This window comes from Mixophyes fleayi, chromosome 4, assembly GCF_038048845.1.
Source record: "Mixophyes fleayi isolate aMixFle1 chromosome 4, aMixFle1.hap1, whole genome shotgun sequence".
Lineage (NCBI taxonomy): Eukaryota > Metazoa > Chordata > Amphibia > Anura > Limnodynastidae > Mixophyes > Mixophyes fleayi.
This window is the reverse complement of record NC_134405.1, coordinates 38891446-38906176: the sequence shown is the minus strand read 5'-3', so window position 1 is coordinate 38906176 and position 14731 is coordinate 38891446. Positions and strand designations below refer to the sequence as shown.

General features: G+C 39.0%; 2 protein-coding genes across 8 annotated transcripts in view; one reads left to right on the top strand and one right to left on the bottom strand.

The window, feature by feature from the left end:
• Nucleotides 1-14731, top strand: part of LOC142151223 (surfeit locus protein 4-like) — a 194794-nt gene that overhangs the window by 36068 nt on the left and 143995 nt on the right. The window lies entirely within an intron of this gene.
• CACNA1A (calcium voltage-gated channel subunit alpha1 A) overlaps nucleotides 1-14731 on the bottom strand; it is a 165399-nt gene that overhangs the window by 115501 nt on the left and 35167 nt on the right. For 5 of the 7 annotated variants that reach the window (XM_075206610.1, XM_075206615.1, XM_075206612.1 and 2 more), the window contains exons 6-9: nucleotides 8393-8496; nucleotides 3727-3842; nucleotides 2027-2077; nucleotides 334-426 (exon numbers count right to left, since the gene is read on the bottom strand). In XM_075206610.1, coding sequence (XP_075062711.1) covers nucleotides 334-426; nucleotides 2027-2077; nucleotides 3727-3842; nucleotides 8393-8496 — 364 coding nt within the window. Of the gene's footprint in view, nucleotides 1-333; nucleotides 427-2026; nucleotides 2081-3726; nucleotides 3843-8392; nucleotides 8497-14731 lie in introns of all 7 variants that reach the window. The other 2 variants (XM_075206614.1, XM_075206613.1) reach the window with 1 other exon arrangement.

The window sequence follows — 14731 nt, the reverse complement described above, 5'->3', positions numbered from 1 at the left end:
CTAAAGTTGACTTAGGCTAACTATATATTGTAAAAGCTCAATAAAGGCTCTATTCACATTCCCAGCACACTCTAATGTAAGACTACTAGGGCTAGATTTACTAAACTGCGGGTTTGAAAAAGTGGAGATGTTGCCTATAGCAACCAATCAGATTCCAGCTGTCATGTTGTAGAATGCACTTAATAAATGAAAGCTAGAATCTGATTGGTTGCTATAGGCAACATCTCCACTCTTTCAAACCCGCAGTTTAGTAAATATACCCCCTAGTCTCTAAATACCGGCTGGATGTCTTCCTGGTGGAGCGTTCAGCCTGTGAACTGAATAAGTACATACCCACTGAAGCGATGTCTCCTATAGCCTCCTCTCCCTCATCAGCGTTTAGCAGCTCAGTTTTGTTTTTCTTGATAGTGGGTCTCCGCAGGGCTCCTGTGAAAAGAAAAAAAGAAATGAGAATACATATTGGGGGTCATATATGACCCAAAAAGATGCGGACAAGCCACTCACAAGCGTCGTCAGAAGCATGTTTTGCACTGCACGCAGTTTTTACAATTAGAGCATCCACACTGTGCATTAATTGAGATGATATTGTGACGTTTTTAGCAAGCCCAATAGGTACGTATCCCACGTGCTATAGATCCAACCGTGCAGAGTCATGCCTAAGCTCAGTCTACTACTGTTTCACTAACTCATGTTTCTCATAAATCACTATTAATTTACCACTATCACATATCTTAATTCAGGGAATTAAGGAGACAAAGGCCATGTGTTTTATTTCTATGTCAACTATTTCAGTTTTACTTGCATTGTTTTTCAATGTGTATAACTGAAAGTGGTGGGCAAACTATGGGCATAGATGTGTCAATAGCCTCTCACAGATATTAAGACTTAAGATATCCTCTAGGTACGTAAAAATACAGTTTGTTTATGTTCTGAAAAGGCTCCATTATACAGAAATGTAAAAGCTTGTCCTGTCCACTCTCATGTTTGCTTATTAAAATATCAGGGCTGCCCATTTGCCAGACCAAATACATATGCTAAGCGAATTGCATCTACGAACTGCCTGATCTGACCACTGTCTGACTTCGTACATACTGACACCATCCTTATACGTAAACCCTCTTACAAAGGCACAAAGGAAGACTCATCAATATCTGAAATGTGCAATGTTGAATTTGTGCCTATAATAATGGAGCTTACTGTTGTCATCCTGTCCAGTATCAGAAGATGTGGCACCATTAGCCAGTACGGTGCCAAGATCCAAAAGCTTTCTCTGCTCTGTCCTTAGCAGGTTATTGATTGTCATTATTTTATATTTTTATAGTTATCGCTAGTCTCTAAATTCACGTATTCTACATATCTAAGCTATAGCTAAGCACATATATTTTATTTTATTAAGTTGCCTCTACTAGGTATGAAGTCCAACTCTTGTTTACAATCTATTCCAGTGATAGGAAACCTGATACACTTCAGAAGCCCTCTAACCATCAAAAGGGCTGCACATTACCCTTAATCTCACTAATAAGTTAAATAGTATATTTAATGAAAGAAAGAGACACCTATCTGTAATAACATATCAGCAGGCATTTTAGACAAGTGCTACAGCTATAGCAGACAAATCTGACAATAAAGTATGAAGGAGACGAGGGCTGTGGGTTAAGGAAGGGCCGCGTGCTGCCCATCACTGGTCTTCTATATAGTAATTTTTGAATACTCACTACAGCCTCTAATTTCCCTCCCTCCCACCAGAAAATGCTGTCATCATAATGAACATTTCTCTCAGAAGCCAAATGAAAGTAGAGCAGATAATTTCTCCAGTTATTAACGGCATAAAAAACGTATGTTCATATTTATTTCAGTGACCAAAACTATTTTATATACTGTACTTGACATACAACCCCCTTAAGCACCTTACAGTTAAGACTCCATACAGCAACAAGCGGTGGTAGTAATATGCAAGGGCACTTCCCATTTATTTGACCCCCTCCCCATTATGCTGCTTCCCCTATAGCTATCACAGCTGAATTACCATCGTAAGGAAGTCTCTCAACATCACTATCATCTTCAGCAAGAATCACTTCTTCTGGGGAAAGCAAAAGGGAAAGAAGAAATCCGAGACGAAGATTAGTTAAGAGAGAAGTGTAACATATGGAGTGGAGAGAGAGAAAGAAACATACAGTTTACAAAATACACGTCAGGGGTTCTCATTGGCTGATCCACTGGAAGCACAGTAAAAAAAAAACAAGGTTAAAATGAGCAGGTTCTTTGCACACATTTTACAAAATGTTGAGAATAAAGATGTAGTTCATTTAACTTGCCAATATTCATATGCAATTTCCAGTCTGTTGCTCAGCTTATTCATATCGCTCTAGAGCAAAAGTAGGCAACCACTGGGTGTTCAACTGTTGTGGTACTTTGTCAGTTATTGCACTCCGTCCTCCTGTTTGCTATTAACCTGGCTAACCATCCCTATGATTGTGAGTGGTATATTTCAGTATAGAGCAGGCCTGGACAACCTGTTGCACTCCAGGTGCTGTGAAACTACAAGTCCCAGCATGCCCTGCTAGCTATTGGCTAGATATCTACTGGCAAAGCATGCTGGGACTTGTAGTTTCACAACACCTGCAGGTTGGTATAGAATATATAGAAGCTGGTATAGAGTATATAGAGATTACACATTCACCCTGGTGACAGTGTAGTATTTGTTAGGGGAGGTACAATGAATGGAGTGTAGAGGTTGCCAGATGGACCATGTAAATCCAGACATGTATGAATTACACACTGCTGACTGACCACACTATATGCAATAGTGCATGCCTGCAGGTTTTACTATGCAACCATGCAGCGTAAATAATAACAGTCATGAAGCATGTATAATTAATGTGTGTCCAGATTTACATGGCTGATCTGGTAACCCTAAGTGTATTTGATATTCATAACTGCAGATTCAAAAATACTTTGGGGATAGAAAACTCACTGTCTAAGCAGCTACACTCAGTTGTGTGGTATATCTGAGGTCAAAGACGCAGGAGTAATGTGTTATTGATTGCTGATGCCTGTCTTATGGTGGGAACTACCGACACTACCCTGTCCTTTCTTTATCATGATATACCCCAGTAGGGGGCAGTAGAGACTCTTCCTGTGTGAAAGGTAATAATTGTATTTTTGTGCAACTAGCAGAGGGGAACATAAACTATCATTAATGAGAGACCATTAACCACACCATGCTTTTATAAACTAACATTGAAAATGGGTGGCACACTGATAAATACCGGGTATTAATCCGGTATACCAGAACTACTCCCTGCTTCATTGGCTGCACAGGCTAAATTGCAGCACTCTATGATTATAATAATAAATGTATGCAATAATGAAACATGTTTGAAACATTCTAAAAAATAGTCTTTGTATGTTGTTTTTTGTTACTAAACTACCAGTTGTTTACTACACTGCTATTCTCAGAAAAGTGTTTCCAATTATTTTGGGGACTTTACCAATATTCATGGGAATACAGCCTGGTACTAGCGACATCGCTGAGGCATGAGGCACGTGAATTCATATCTTTTCATGACTCGATAGATTGTGAAAATCAACAATCTTTTAAATTTTTCTCAATCCCAAAAGACGCTTAATAAGTCTCCAGGTAAACAATGTATGTTTGTATAAAGTAGGAGCGATACAGACACAACATGCTGCAGTTCTATAGTCACAGGAAGCCTCTGACCCCACCTGCTTTCGATATCCATTCCATGTATCCATTCAGCTCCCTTTCAATCTGCTGCTGTCTCCTCAGTTTCATGAAGGCTCTGCGGTTCTCTACTCGCTCTCTCTCTTTGGCGAACTCCCTGTATAAGATAAAATGTAAAAGTACTATATCTCCCGCATCTAGGATAGTCATAAGTCCATTGGGAAGGGGTCAGATGCTGTCTCTATGATTCCTTTACTACAGCCAGATCAGGAGGTCATAATTTGAAGTTAGAGGGTGACCATCTCATACGAAAGTTTAGAAGTCATCCTTTTATTGAAAGAGCAGTGAATGCTAAGAGACAGCAGAAAACATTGTAGAGGAAAGCAGTATACAGTATGACCATTGGGTAAGGATGAGGGCACCTGCACACCTAGCACTTATTTCTATGGAATCACATGGAAAATTGTAAGGTGAGCAATGTTTGCGTGGAATGATGAGAAGCACAATGCTGTGTCACACTGTGTGCCCAAACTTTGTGTAATCCCTTGTGGTATAAGAGTGGGAGTGACACTTTTTTTTACAGGAAGGAGGTTGCAGATTTACACTTCCTAGTGCTAGATCAATGTCAAGAGGAACAAGAAGTGGTTCCATGTCAAGAATCGAGAGAGAGAATCCAAGTATAGTGTAATGCCGAAGCGCGTATCAACTTTGGTAAGATGAGAGCTTAGAAGTTAGCTAACCCTGACTGTCGTAAGAACTGTAATATGTGAGTATGGGTGCTCACTCTCTGGAACCCAAGCTCCCCAGTACACATTATCGACCAGCATATTGAAGGGACTCTATAGAAGTTGGGGATGTAAGAACTTTAATCAGCTGCCCCTTATGCCACAGAACAGAAGGAGAGAAGAGAAAGGGGGAACAACAATGTCATATGCAAGCTACTTACAGTCACTGCAAATAGATGTTTGAGATACAAACTTGGTGTGGCTCATAACAGTTCTGTGTCCATTCATGGGTTAAAACAGGACAGGGGGAGACTAATTTTATCTTTTGATTGTCTCTAAATTACTGTGCTTTACCCATGATATATTTATGTATAGAGATATCCAGCTGATTCTTCTTAGCTGCGTTGAGAGTGTCCAATACCAATTTATGGCACAGGTTGTAAAGGCTAAAACTTCTTGGAATCTCTTTTTAGGTTTATATAAATATCCTTCAATAATATCCAACAACAGACCCCTCACACTCTTTGTGGTTCTGTGATATCTTAGGACATCTCAACTGGGTGATAAGAGATTGAGCCACTGGGCTAAGTTTGAATGAAAAGAAATAAGAACACAGGAAACTGCCATTCTTTCGTAAATATCAAATATTCATGTCTTATTTGCAAATGAAGGAGAACTTATGTCATTTTGTGTGGGGGCAATATCATCTTCTTATAAAACATTAGGCCAATATTAAGAATCCCTAACTAGGGATGTGTTTTGAAGAGATCGTTGTAAAAACTTATTTGCAATTACACAGGCTTTTTCGTGCTCACATCACAGTGGAAGGGGGTTTAAGCATGCTTAAAATGTTCTGTAAAAGATTTGTTCATTTTTGGGAGTCAATTTCATATTGAGAAGTATTCTAGTGAACTGATGCTCCACCAGCAGACAGAAATCTGATAATTCATAGTGTACCATTTACCTGATGTTTAATCCTTTTTATTTCATAAGAATCTATTGTCCAATATCTTTGCATGTGATTTTTGTTTTTGTTTTTTTTATATTTTAAACATTGTGGAATTAACAGAGGAGATCATTTGGATTATGATAACTCTGAATCAGGGAAGATCATTTGGTTTATTATAACTGTAGGTCATGGGAGATCATTTGGTTTATTATAAATCAGGGTCAAGGGAGATCATATGGCTTATAATAACTCTGATTAAAGTAAGTTGTTAAATATTAGTTTAAATAAAGGGAGAACCACAGGCTTCCTGAGTAAGTGTTAGCTCTTCAGAAAACCTTGGTGATGGCATAATTGATAAGGCAGAAGTTAGTGTGTGAGATAGACAGGGAGAGTTTTAATCATTTGTAAACAGACCAGGTTGTTGTATCTGTTTCGCTTTGGACCAGGTCTTAAAATGAGTAAACTATTCAATCTCGGAGATTCTCTGCTGACCAGTACTGGACGCTCTTCTAATCCGGCTGCCGCTGACTTGGCCCGTCAGATGAGGGGTACTTCATCTGAGCTGAAGTGTTTTGTGATCAATATGACACATATGCAGGATATTGGAAACATCTTGCGACGGCACTAGATGCAGCGCTTATGAACGATGACATCGGCAATGAGATCAGGTTTGGGCTGGTGATATCTGTCTTGCTAGGAGGTGTTCACGACCCTGCGCATGCTCTAACTACATTTGGTAAGCAGCACGGGATAGCCATGAAAGTCATAACCATCCCAACGAGATCAGGACTTCTACTCCATAATGATGATCATGAAAGAATCACGGTTGAAGCAATCGAATATGATCACCTTGCACAATCCGATGATACTTACAATCATCAAGCGACAGTCGTCAATCTACCTGGCATTAAAAATGAGGCTTACACTACTATCATTATGCATTTAATCATGCTGGCCTCGAAAGCAGTGGCTGCACGGACAGCCTGTGTAGCTTCTGCTCTGAATCAAATGAATTCTGCCAGGGCATGCATTCCAATTGGTGAGGAGTGGTTTCTGACAGATGATGCCGCCGAGAGAACTGCTCGGATAATAAGGTCCAGTATTCCAGCAAGGAGGGCTACTGTGGACATTGTTCAAACATGTGATTCATCATCATCAACTGCCCCGGCCAAATTGGCTTCGGTAGTGTCTCATGCAGGAACATATCTGAAGATGGCGGGTCTTACACGATTTCAAATGCTATGCCAATTTGTAATTGAGGCCAGGGCCTCTCTTCTTGCATGGAGCGCAAATAGAGCCCAAGTCAATTATTTCCAACATTTGATGGAGTGCTATGCAGCTTTCTCACATGATGCACCAAACCTGAAGTTCTTGGGAAGCACTCAAGCATCAAAATTCAAAACATCTAATTTTGAATCTCTCCACACATTTGCTCTAGGGTATGCCTCAATATGCGTCTCTACGATAAACGAGTACGTAGTCGGTGACAGATATCAAAATAATATTAATTATAAAGCAGGTAAGATATGGGCAGCACGGTGGCTAAGTGGCTAGCACTTCTGTCTTACAGTACTGTGTTATTGAGATCAATTCCTGATCATGACCTTATCTGTTAGGAGTTTGTATGTTCTCCCTGTGTTTGTGTGGGTTTCCTCCGGGTGCTCCGGTTTCCTCCCACACCCCAAAGACATACTGATAGGTTAATTTGCTACTATCAAAATTGGCCCCAGTCTTTGTGTGTGTGTGTGTGTGTGTGTGTGTGTGTGTGTGTATGTGTGTATGTGTATGTTAGGGAGTTTAAACTGTAAGCCCCAATGAGGCAGGGACTGATGTGTGTGAGTTCTCTGTACAGCGCTGCAGAATTAGTGGCGCTATATATATAAATAAATGGTGATGATGATATATGCCGTGTGTGCAGCAGATTCCACTGACTCTAAATTCGGCAGAGGAACTAGGACTGGATCCTGCATTAGTGACTGATTTCACAACTGTGCAGAGGCAAATTGCACAAACAGATGAAGAAGAGGATAATGACTGTTAGGTGTCAGAAACAGTTCTAACTTTTAGGGGTAAAAACCGGACTTTAATACATTTACCCCTTAGTCTTTCAAGGTTAAGCTTATCAGTAATCTAACAATTCAAGACATCCTTTAATCCCAATTTTGGAGATTTTTTGCTCCTGTCCTCTTTTATTCCCAATCCTATTTTAATTATAACTTTTATCTTTATTTTATCTCGCTAATTATCATGCTTAGCATATTGGGCGGCAAATATAATTGCAGTTTAGTTGTCAGCTTGGGAATCAAAGATATCTTATCATTGGTTATATTAACTATTTTCTCGTCGTGACGTAACCATTTTGCTTAAACCTATCTTTAGTTATTTAGGACATGTCTTTTGTGAGGATGAGTATCTTTCTATAGATGATTAGTTTAGTGATTAAAGAAAAATACCTCTCTGTATGCAGGAGAAAATACGAAACACAACATGTATATTGAATTTAATCCAGCATATTAAAGTGAGGAAATTCAACTATCTGTCACTTGAAATAAACACACACTCAATATTCCCTTACTTTTCAGGAGCTATATAATAACTTAATAAACTCCAATAATGTTTTCTCAACATAACTACACAAAAGGTTTTCTTAAAGTATTATGCAAGCAACACTGATATATAAGATATATAATATATATATATATGTACGTATATATATATGTATATATATATATATATATATATATATATACACACATATATATGTATATATATATATATATATATATATATATATATATATATATATGTATTTATATGTATATATATATATGTATATCTATATATATATATATGTATATATGTGTATATATATATTATATATATATATATAAATATGTGTGTATATATATATATATATATATATATATGTATATATATATATATATATATATATATATATATATATATAAACATAGCTCTAGAGTACTCAGCTGACATAACATATTTTTCGCCTTTAACACCAGTTGCGCTTACCCTGAAAGGACACCGAGAACAAGATTAAGCATGAAGAAGGAGCCGATGATGATAAGGGGTATGAAGTAAAGCCAGTTCCATGCACTGCCAAACACATCATTACTCTGTAGAGAAGAGAAAGGTATAGGTAAAATATAGCAGATGTCTTACACTTAAAGACAGAGAAATAAAAAGTAGATGAAAGCTATATTACATATTACAAAAGTAGTTATGTACGAAATTGTAAATAGATACATGATAGTTATAGGATGAGGGACTCATTTAAAAGATCAATGATAATTATAGGACAGTAATAGGATAAATTGTCATTTAATAGATACAGGACAGTTATAGGATGAAAGATCATATAATAAAAGATAATTAATACATAGAGGACATAAGGGATTGTGTAATAAAACAGATGAGAAATAATTACAGAAATGTTATAGGATGAGGAGTCATGTAATAACAGATCGGTAATAGATACATGATAGTAATTAGATGAGGTCATGTAATAGATCAGTGGTAGCTAACAGTAATAGGACAATAGGTAATTTAATAGACTGATAGCAGATACAAGACAGTTATAGGATCAGTATTAGCCAGTGGCGGAACTATCATTGGTGAGGCAGGTGCGGTGCACCGAGCCCATGGAGATAATGGGGCCCGCTGCACGGCAGATGCAGAGGGTCGGAATTAGCGAGATGTGGGCACCAGTACCCTTCTCCCCTCCTCCTAGCTTCTCTGCACCGGGGCCCACAGCTTGCTAGTTCCGCCTCTGGTATCAGCTATAGGATATGAGGGGTCGTGTAATAGATGTGTGTTAGGTACAGGACATAGTCTCACCGCTATCCCTGCCTGAACTTTCACACTGCTTCTGATGACTGATGAGTATGATTAGTCTTTACTACTAATACTTAGAATCAAAGTACTTTACAAATATTTGTCCATTACCATGTTACCCTTTCTGTAAGTCTATGGTTATATATATTTTAATCATCATGGATCAATTTGGTATTATTCACAATTTATATTATCACTAATTCACACCTATCGCCATATTGATATTACAGTTTATATGTATATTTTCTCTCACCCTTCAGTTCCGCCTGTGTGCTTTTCTATAACAATTTAATTACAGGGGTAAGGAAACCTCATTTTTAGAGACAACACCAAGGTCTTCTTTCATTGAAACGCACGAAGGCTGGCATATCATATCTACTAAAGATATTGAAAACTTATAGGATGAGAGCGTTTGTAAAAGATCAGTGTGGGGTCATGTAATAGACCGGTGAAAAATGCAAGTCAGCAGTAGGATGAGGGGTCATGTAATAAATTAATGATAGGTACAAGTTATAGAATAACAGATTAGCAATAAGTACAAGACAGTTATAGGATGAGTGGTTATGAAATAGATTGGTGACAAATATAGGACAATTATAGAATGAGTGAGCAGTCAAAAGACCTGTGATAGATACAAGACAGTTATAAGATGTTAGGTAATTTAATGAAACATAAATAATACATATATGTGAAAAGGTGCATGTAATAAATCAGTGATAGATACAGGACAGTTATAGGATGATGGCCCATATAATAACAGATCAGCGATACAGGGCAGTCATGGGAAGAGGGGACATGTAATAAATCAAAGACTGATAAATCAGAATACTGTTTAGATTGTATAATACATCTGTTATAAGTACATGACATTTATAGTGTGGAAATGTTATTCAGGTTTCCAGCAGCGGTAGGGTTACCTCCTCCCTCATGTCCCTGTAGGAAAATAGGGGTGGTGCTCTAATCTACCGTGTGCAGTGAAAGGTTCCTGTGCCCGTTTCTTGTTGCTAAAAATACAACCGGCAGGAGAAAGCATCCTAAGAAAGAGAGCGTCTCTGCTGTCAGAGAATGGGAAGGAGGGGGAGGGGTGTACCACTTCCCTTTATATTATGATGCTGCCCTTGAGCAGAGAGACAGTAGGAGACCACTACTTCCCCAGGTCAGAGAGACAGTAGGAGACCACTACTTCCACAAGTCAGAGAGACAGTAGGAGACCACTACTTCCCCAGGTCAGAGAGACAGTAGGAGACCACTACTTCCCCAGGTCAGAGAGACAGTAGGAGACCACTACTTCCCCAGGTCAGAGAGACAGTAGGAGACCACTACTTCCCCAGGTCACAAATACACACTGTCACTCACTGAAGTGTTAGCTTAGAGCAGTGTCTGTCAACCTGTTTTACCCAGTGTGATGGTAAATGTTTTCCAAGTGCCTTCTAAAGAGTGTTAATGTCAATGAAGTACTCCTTAGCATGTGTAAATGTATTCAAAGTACCCACTAATCTGAGTAAATTTATACCAAGTGACTACTTATGCACTTAAATGATTTAAAAAAATATCCATTTTGATGAGTTTTGGATATGTTTATTCTTTACACAAAATGTAATATTATTTTGAGTTATATTTAACAGATGTAAGTTCCCCAGAATGTACTGGAGGTAAAGGTACCAAAAGTTGAGAGTGTGCAGAAAACCAACGTTGACAGTCACATTTGATCCCCCTCTTGTTCTCTTATTTTATTTTTCAATTGCAAAGGTAAACACACTATGACTCTCCAGACTAAAAAGGAAACGTGGATGTGTTGCCTATAGCCACCAATGAGATTCTAGCTATCATTTTATAGAATACACTAAATAAATCATAGCTAGAATGTGATTGCTTGCTATGGGCAACACATCCATGTCTCCTTTTTAGAATATTTGACAAATCTACCACCTCAGAATATCCTGTGCCTACAGGTCGCTTGAGCCATATTTCACTATGGTGTGAGCGTCTTTGCTTTAGTTTTTTTCCCTTACTTTTGCAATTACTTTTGTAAACTGGTTTGAAGTGAACAACCCTCAATAAAGAACTTTTACAGTGTGTATATTTTTGTTTATTATAGTGATTCTCGTGTACATGTTTCCCACTGACATTCTGATGTCACTGTGGGGATTTCAGAGCACAACATCGTTCCATCAGCTTTGGGAGCAGAACCTGAATCTATTCAGGGCCAATTCTCCTACTTCCACCGTGGTCTTTTCATATTCTCTCCAACATTCATCTCTGTCCATTAAAATTTTCTCATAAATTCATCTATTTATAACCATACTCTCTCCAACATTCATAATTTCTCATATATCCATGGATGTCCATTCATACTCTCTCCAGCATCCATCTCTATCTGTTCATACGTTCATCTCTGTCCATTCACACTAATTATTACATCCACTTATTTCCATTCATACTCTCTTACACCCATCTCAGTCATTCATACTCTCTAGTACATCCATGTCTATACATACATATGCTCTCCTACATTCATCTTTGTCAATTCATACTCTCTCATACATCTATCTGTGTCCATTCATACTCTACGCAACATCACCTTGGTCCATTCATACTCTCTCCTACATCCACCTATATCCATTCATACTCTCTCATCCATTCACCTCTCTCAATTCCATTTCTGTTCTAAATACATATCTGTCTATCCATACATATGTTCTCCTACATTCATCTTGGTCCATTCATATGCTCTCATACATCCATCTTTGTTCATTCATACTGTCTTGTACATCTCTCTCTGTCCATTACATACTTTCTCCTACATTCATTTTTGTCCATTCATTTTCTCTCTTAAATCCTTCTCTTTCACTTCATACTATCTTCATCAACCATCTCTGTCTATTCATACCCTCTCCTACGTCCATCTATGTCCATTCATACTCTCTTCTATTTTGATTACTCACCATTCCCACGCTCTCCTACATCCATCTCTATCAATTCCTACTCTCACCTACATTCTTGTCTGTCCATTCATACAATTTTCTCCATCCATGTCTATAAATTCCTAATCTTTCCATTGTCCACCTATGCCCATTCATACTCTTTCCTACATCCATCCTTCTAAATTCCAACTCTCTCCTAAATCCATCTCTGCCCATTCCTACTCTCTCCTCCAATTTCTCCATGCATATTTTTACAAGCATGTCAATCCATTCAAACTCTCTACTACATCCATCTCTTTGCAAGCATACTTCTTCTACATCCATCTCTGTCCAAACATGCTCTCTCCTACATCCACCTGTGTTCCTTCATACTGTCCCCTACATCAATTTCTGTCCATTCATACTCCCTACATCCATCTCTTTCCATTCACACTCTTTCCTTCATTCATATCTATCTATGCATACTTTCTCCTACATCTATTCCTGCCCATTCATACTCTCTACTACATTCATCTTTGTTCATTTAGATTTTCTGCAATATCCATCACTGTCCATTCATACTTTCTTGTATATCCATCTCTGTCCATACATACTCACTCCAAGAGCCATCTCTGTCCATACATGCTTACTCCTACATCCATCTCTGTCCATTCATATTCTCTTGTATATCCATCTCTGTCAATATATATTCACTCCTACATCCATCTCTATCCATTCACACCCTATCCAATGTCAAGCTATGTCCATTCATACTCTCTTCTACATCCATGTCTTTCCAGTCCTAATCTCTCCTACATATAGCAGTATCCATTCATACTCTCTCGCCCATTCATCTTTCTCAATTCAATTTCTGTTCTAAATACATATCTGTCCATTCCTACAAAATCTATATCCTTTAAAACTCTTCCCCAAGTCCATCTCTATCCATTCACAATCTCTCCTAAATCCATCTCTGTCAATTCAAACTTTCCACTATATACTTCACTTCACACAATATCCTTCATCCAGCTTTACCAGTTCAAAGTCTTTCCTACAACTCTTCATACTCTCTCCTACTTCCATTGTTATCCATCCATAATTTCTTCTATATTCATCTATATCCAATGGCACACTCTCCTACATCTATCTATATTTACATCCATATCTATCCATCCATACAATTTTTTACATCCATCTGTCTGTCAGGGCGTAGTCCTACTGAGGATTACAATGGAGCAAACACTAACCGGTATTAGTGCCACTGAACTAGCAGGTGCGAAGTCTACCGTACCCCTGGTATTCGCCAGGGACCCCCGCAAGGAGGTTTGGACTTCGCTGCACAGGGCACGTAGGTCGCGGTCCTACTAGCCAGTTGCCGGTGTAGTGTAGAAGGGTCAGGCGGTCCGGGTCAAGCCAATCGGGAATGCAAGGTACCAAGGAGAATCCAGAGGAGTGGTCAACAAGCCGAGGTCGCAGGAACAATATGGGTCACACAGAAACAGGAATGGTCGCCAAAGCCGGGTCAAAAACGAGAGAGTAGGAGCGAACAGGGAAGTTGGAAATAGCAGGGAGAACCAGGATACAAGGTAATTGGACCTGTTACTCTGGCGCCCTAATGGCGTCAGAGCTAGGTTTAAATAGAGGCAGGCAGCTGCTGATAGGGAGAGCCAGGGGGCGGCACGCTGAGTAAAAGTAGCGTCCCATTGCTAGGCAACGGGGCGGAGGTAGGGCGCATGCACCCAACAGGCAAGCTGACCAGAAAGCCGCAGCGCATCTGTGTGCTAAGCAACAGAGCGCTCGGCTGGGGAGATAGGCGTCCGTCCCCGTCTGACGTGGATAAGCGGGGACGGCGCCTGACACTGCCCATTGGCACTCGCTCCTACATCCATCTATATCCTTTCATACTCTTTTCTATATACATCTCTACCAATTCATATTCTCTGCTACATCCATTTCTGTCCACTTTTATTCTGTCCTACATCCATCACAGTCCATTAATACTCTCTCCTTCAATCATCTCTGTCCATATATACTCTCTGCAATGTCCATTGCTGCCTGTTCATAGTCTCTCCTGAATCCTTCTCTATTCAGTTCTACTCTCTCCCCTCTAGCATCCATGACTATCCATTCCTAATCTTTTCTAAATGCATCTGTTCATTCATACTCTCTCCTACATCCATCACTGTCCATTCACTCTCTCTCTCACTTACATATATCACTAGCCATTCATATTCTGTCCTACATCCATCATTGTCCATAACTCCTTCATTCATCTCTTTCTATTCATACTCTCTCCTATGACCATTGCTGTCCATTTACACTGTCTGCTTTGTCCATTGTTCTAAATTCATACTCTCTCCTTCATCCATCTTTGTCCGTACATTCTCATCCCTACATTCATCTCTGCCCATTCATAGTTTCTCCAACTTGCATGTCTTTCTATTCATACTATCTTCTACACCCTACACCTTTTCATTCATACTCTCTCATGCATTCCTGTCTATCCATTCCTAATCTCTCCTACATCCATCTATGTCCATTTATACTCACATACATCAGTGTATTCATACTCTCTTCTAAATCCATCTCTGTCTATTCACATTATCTACATCAG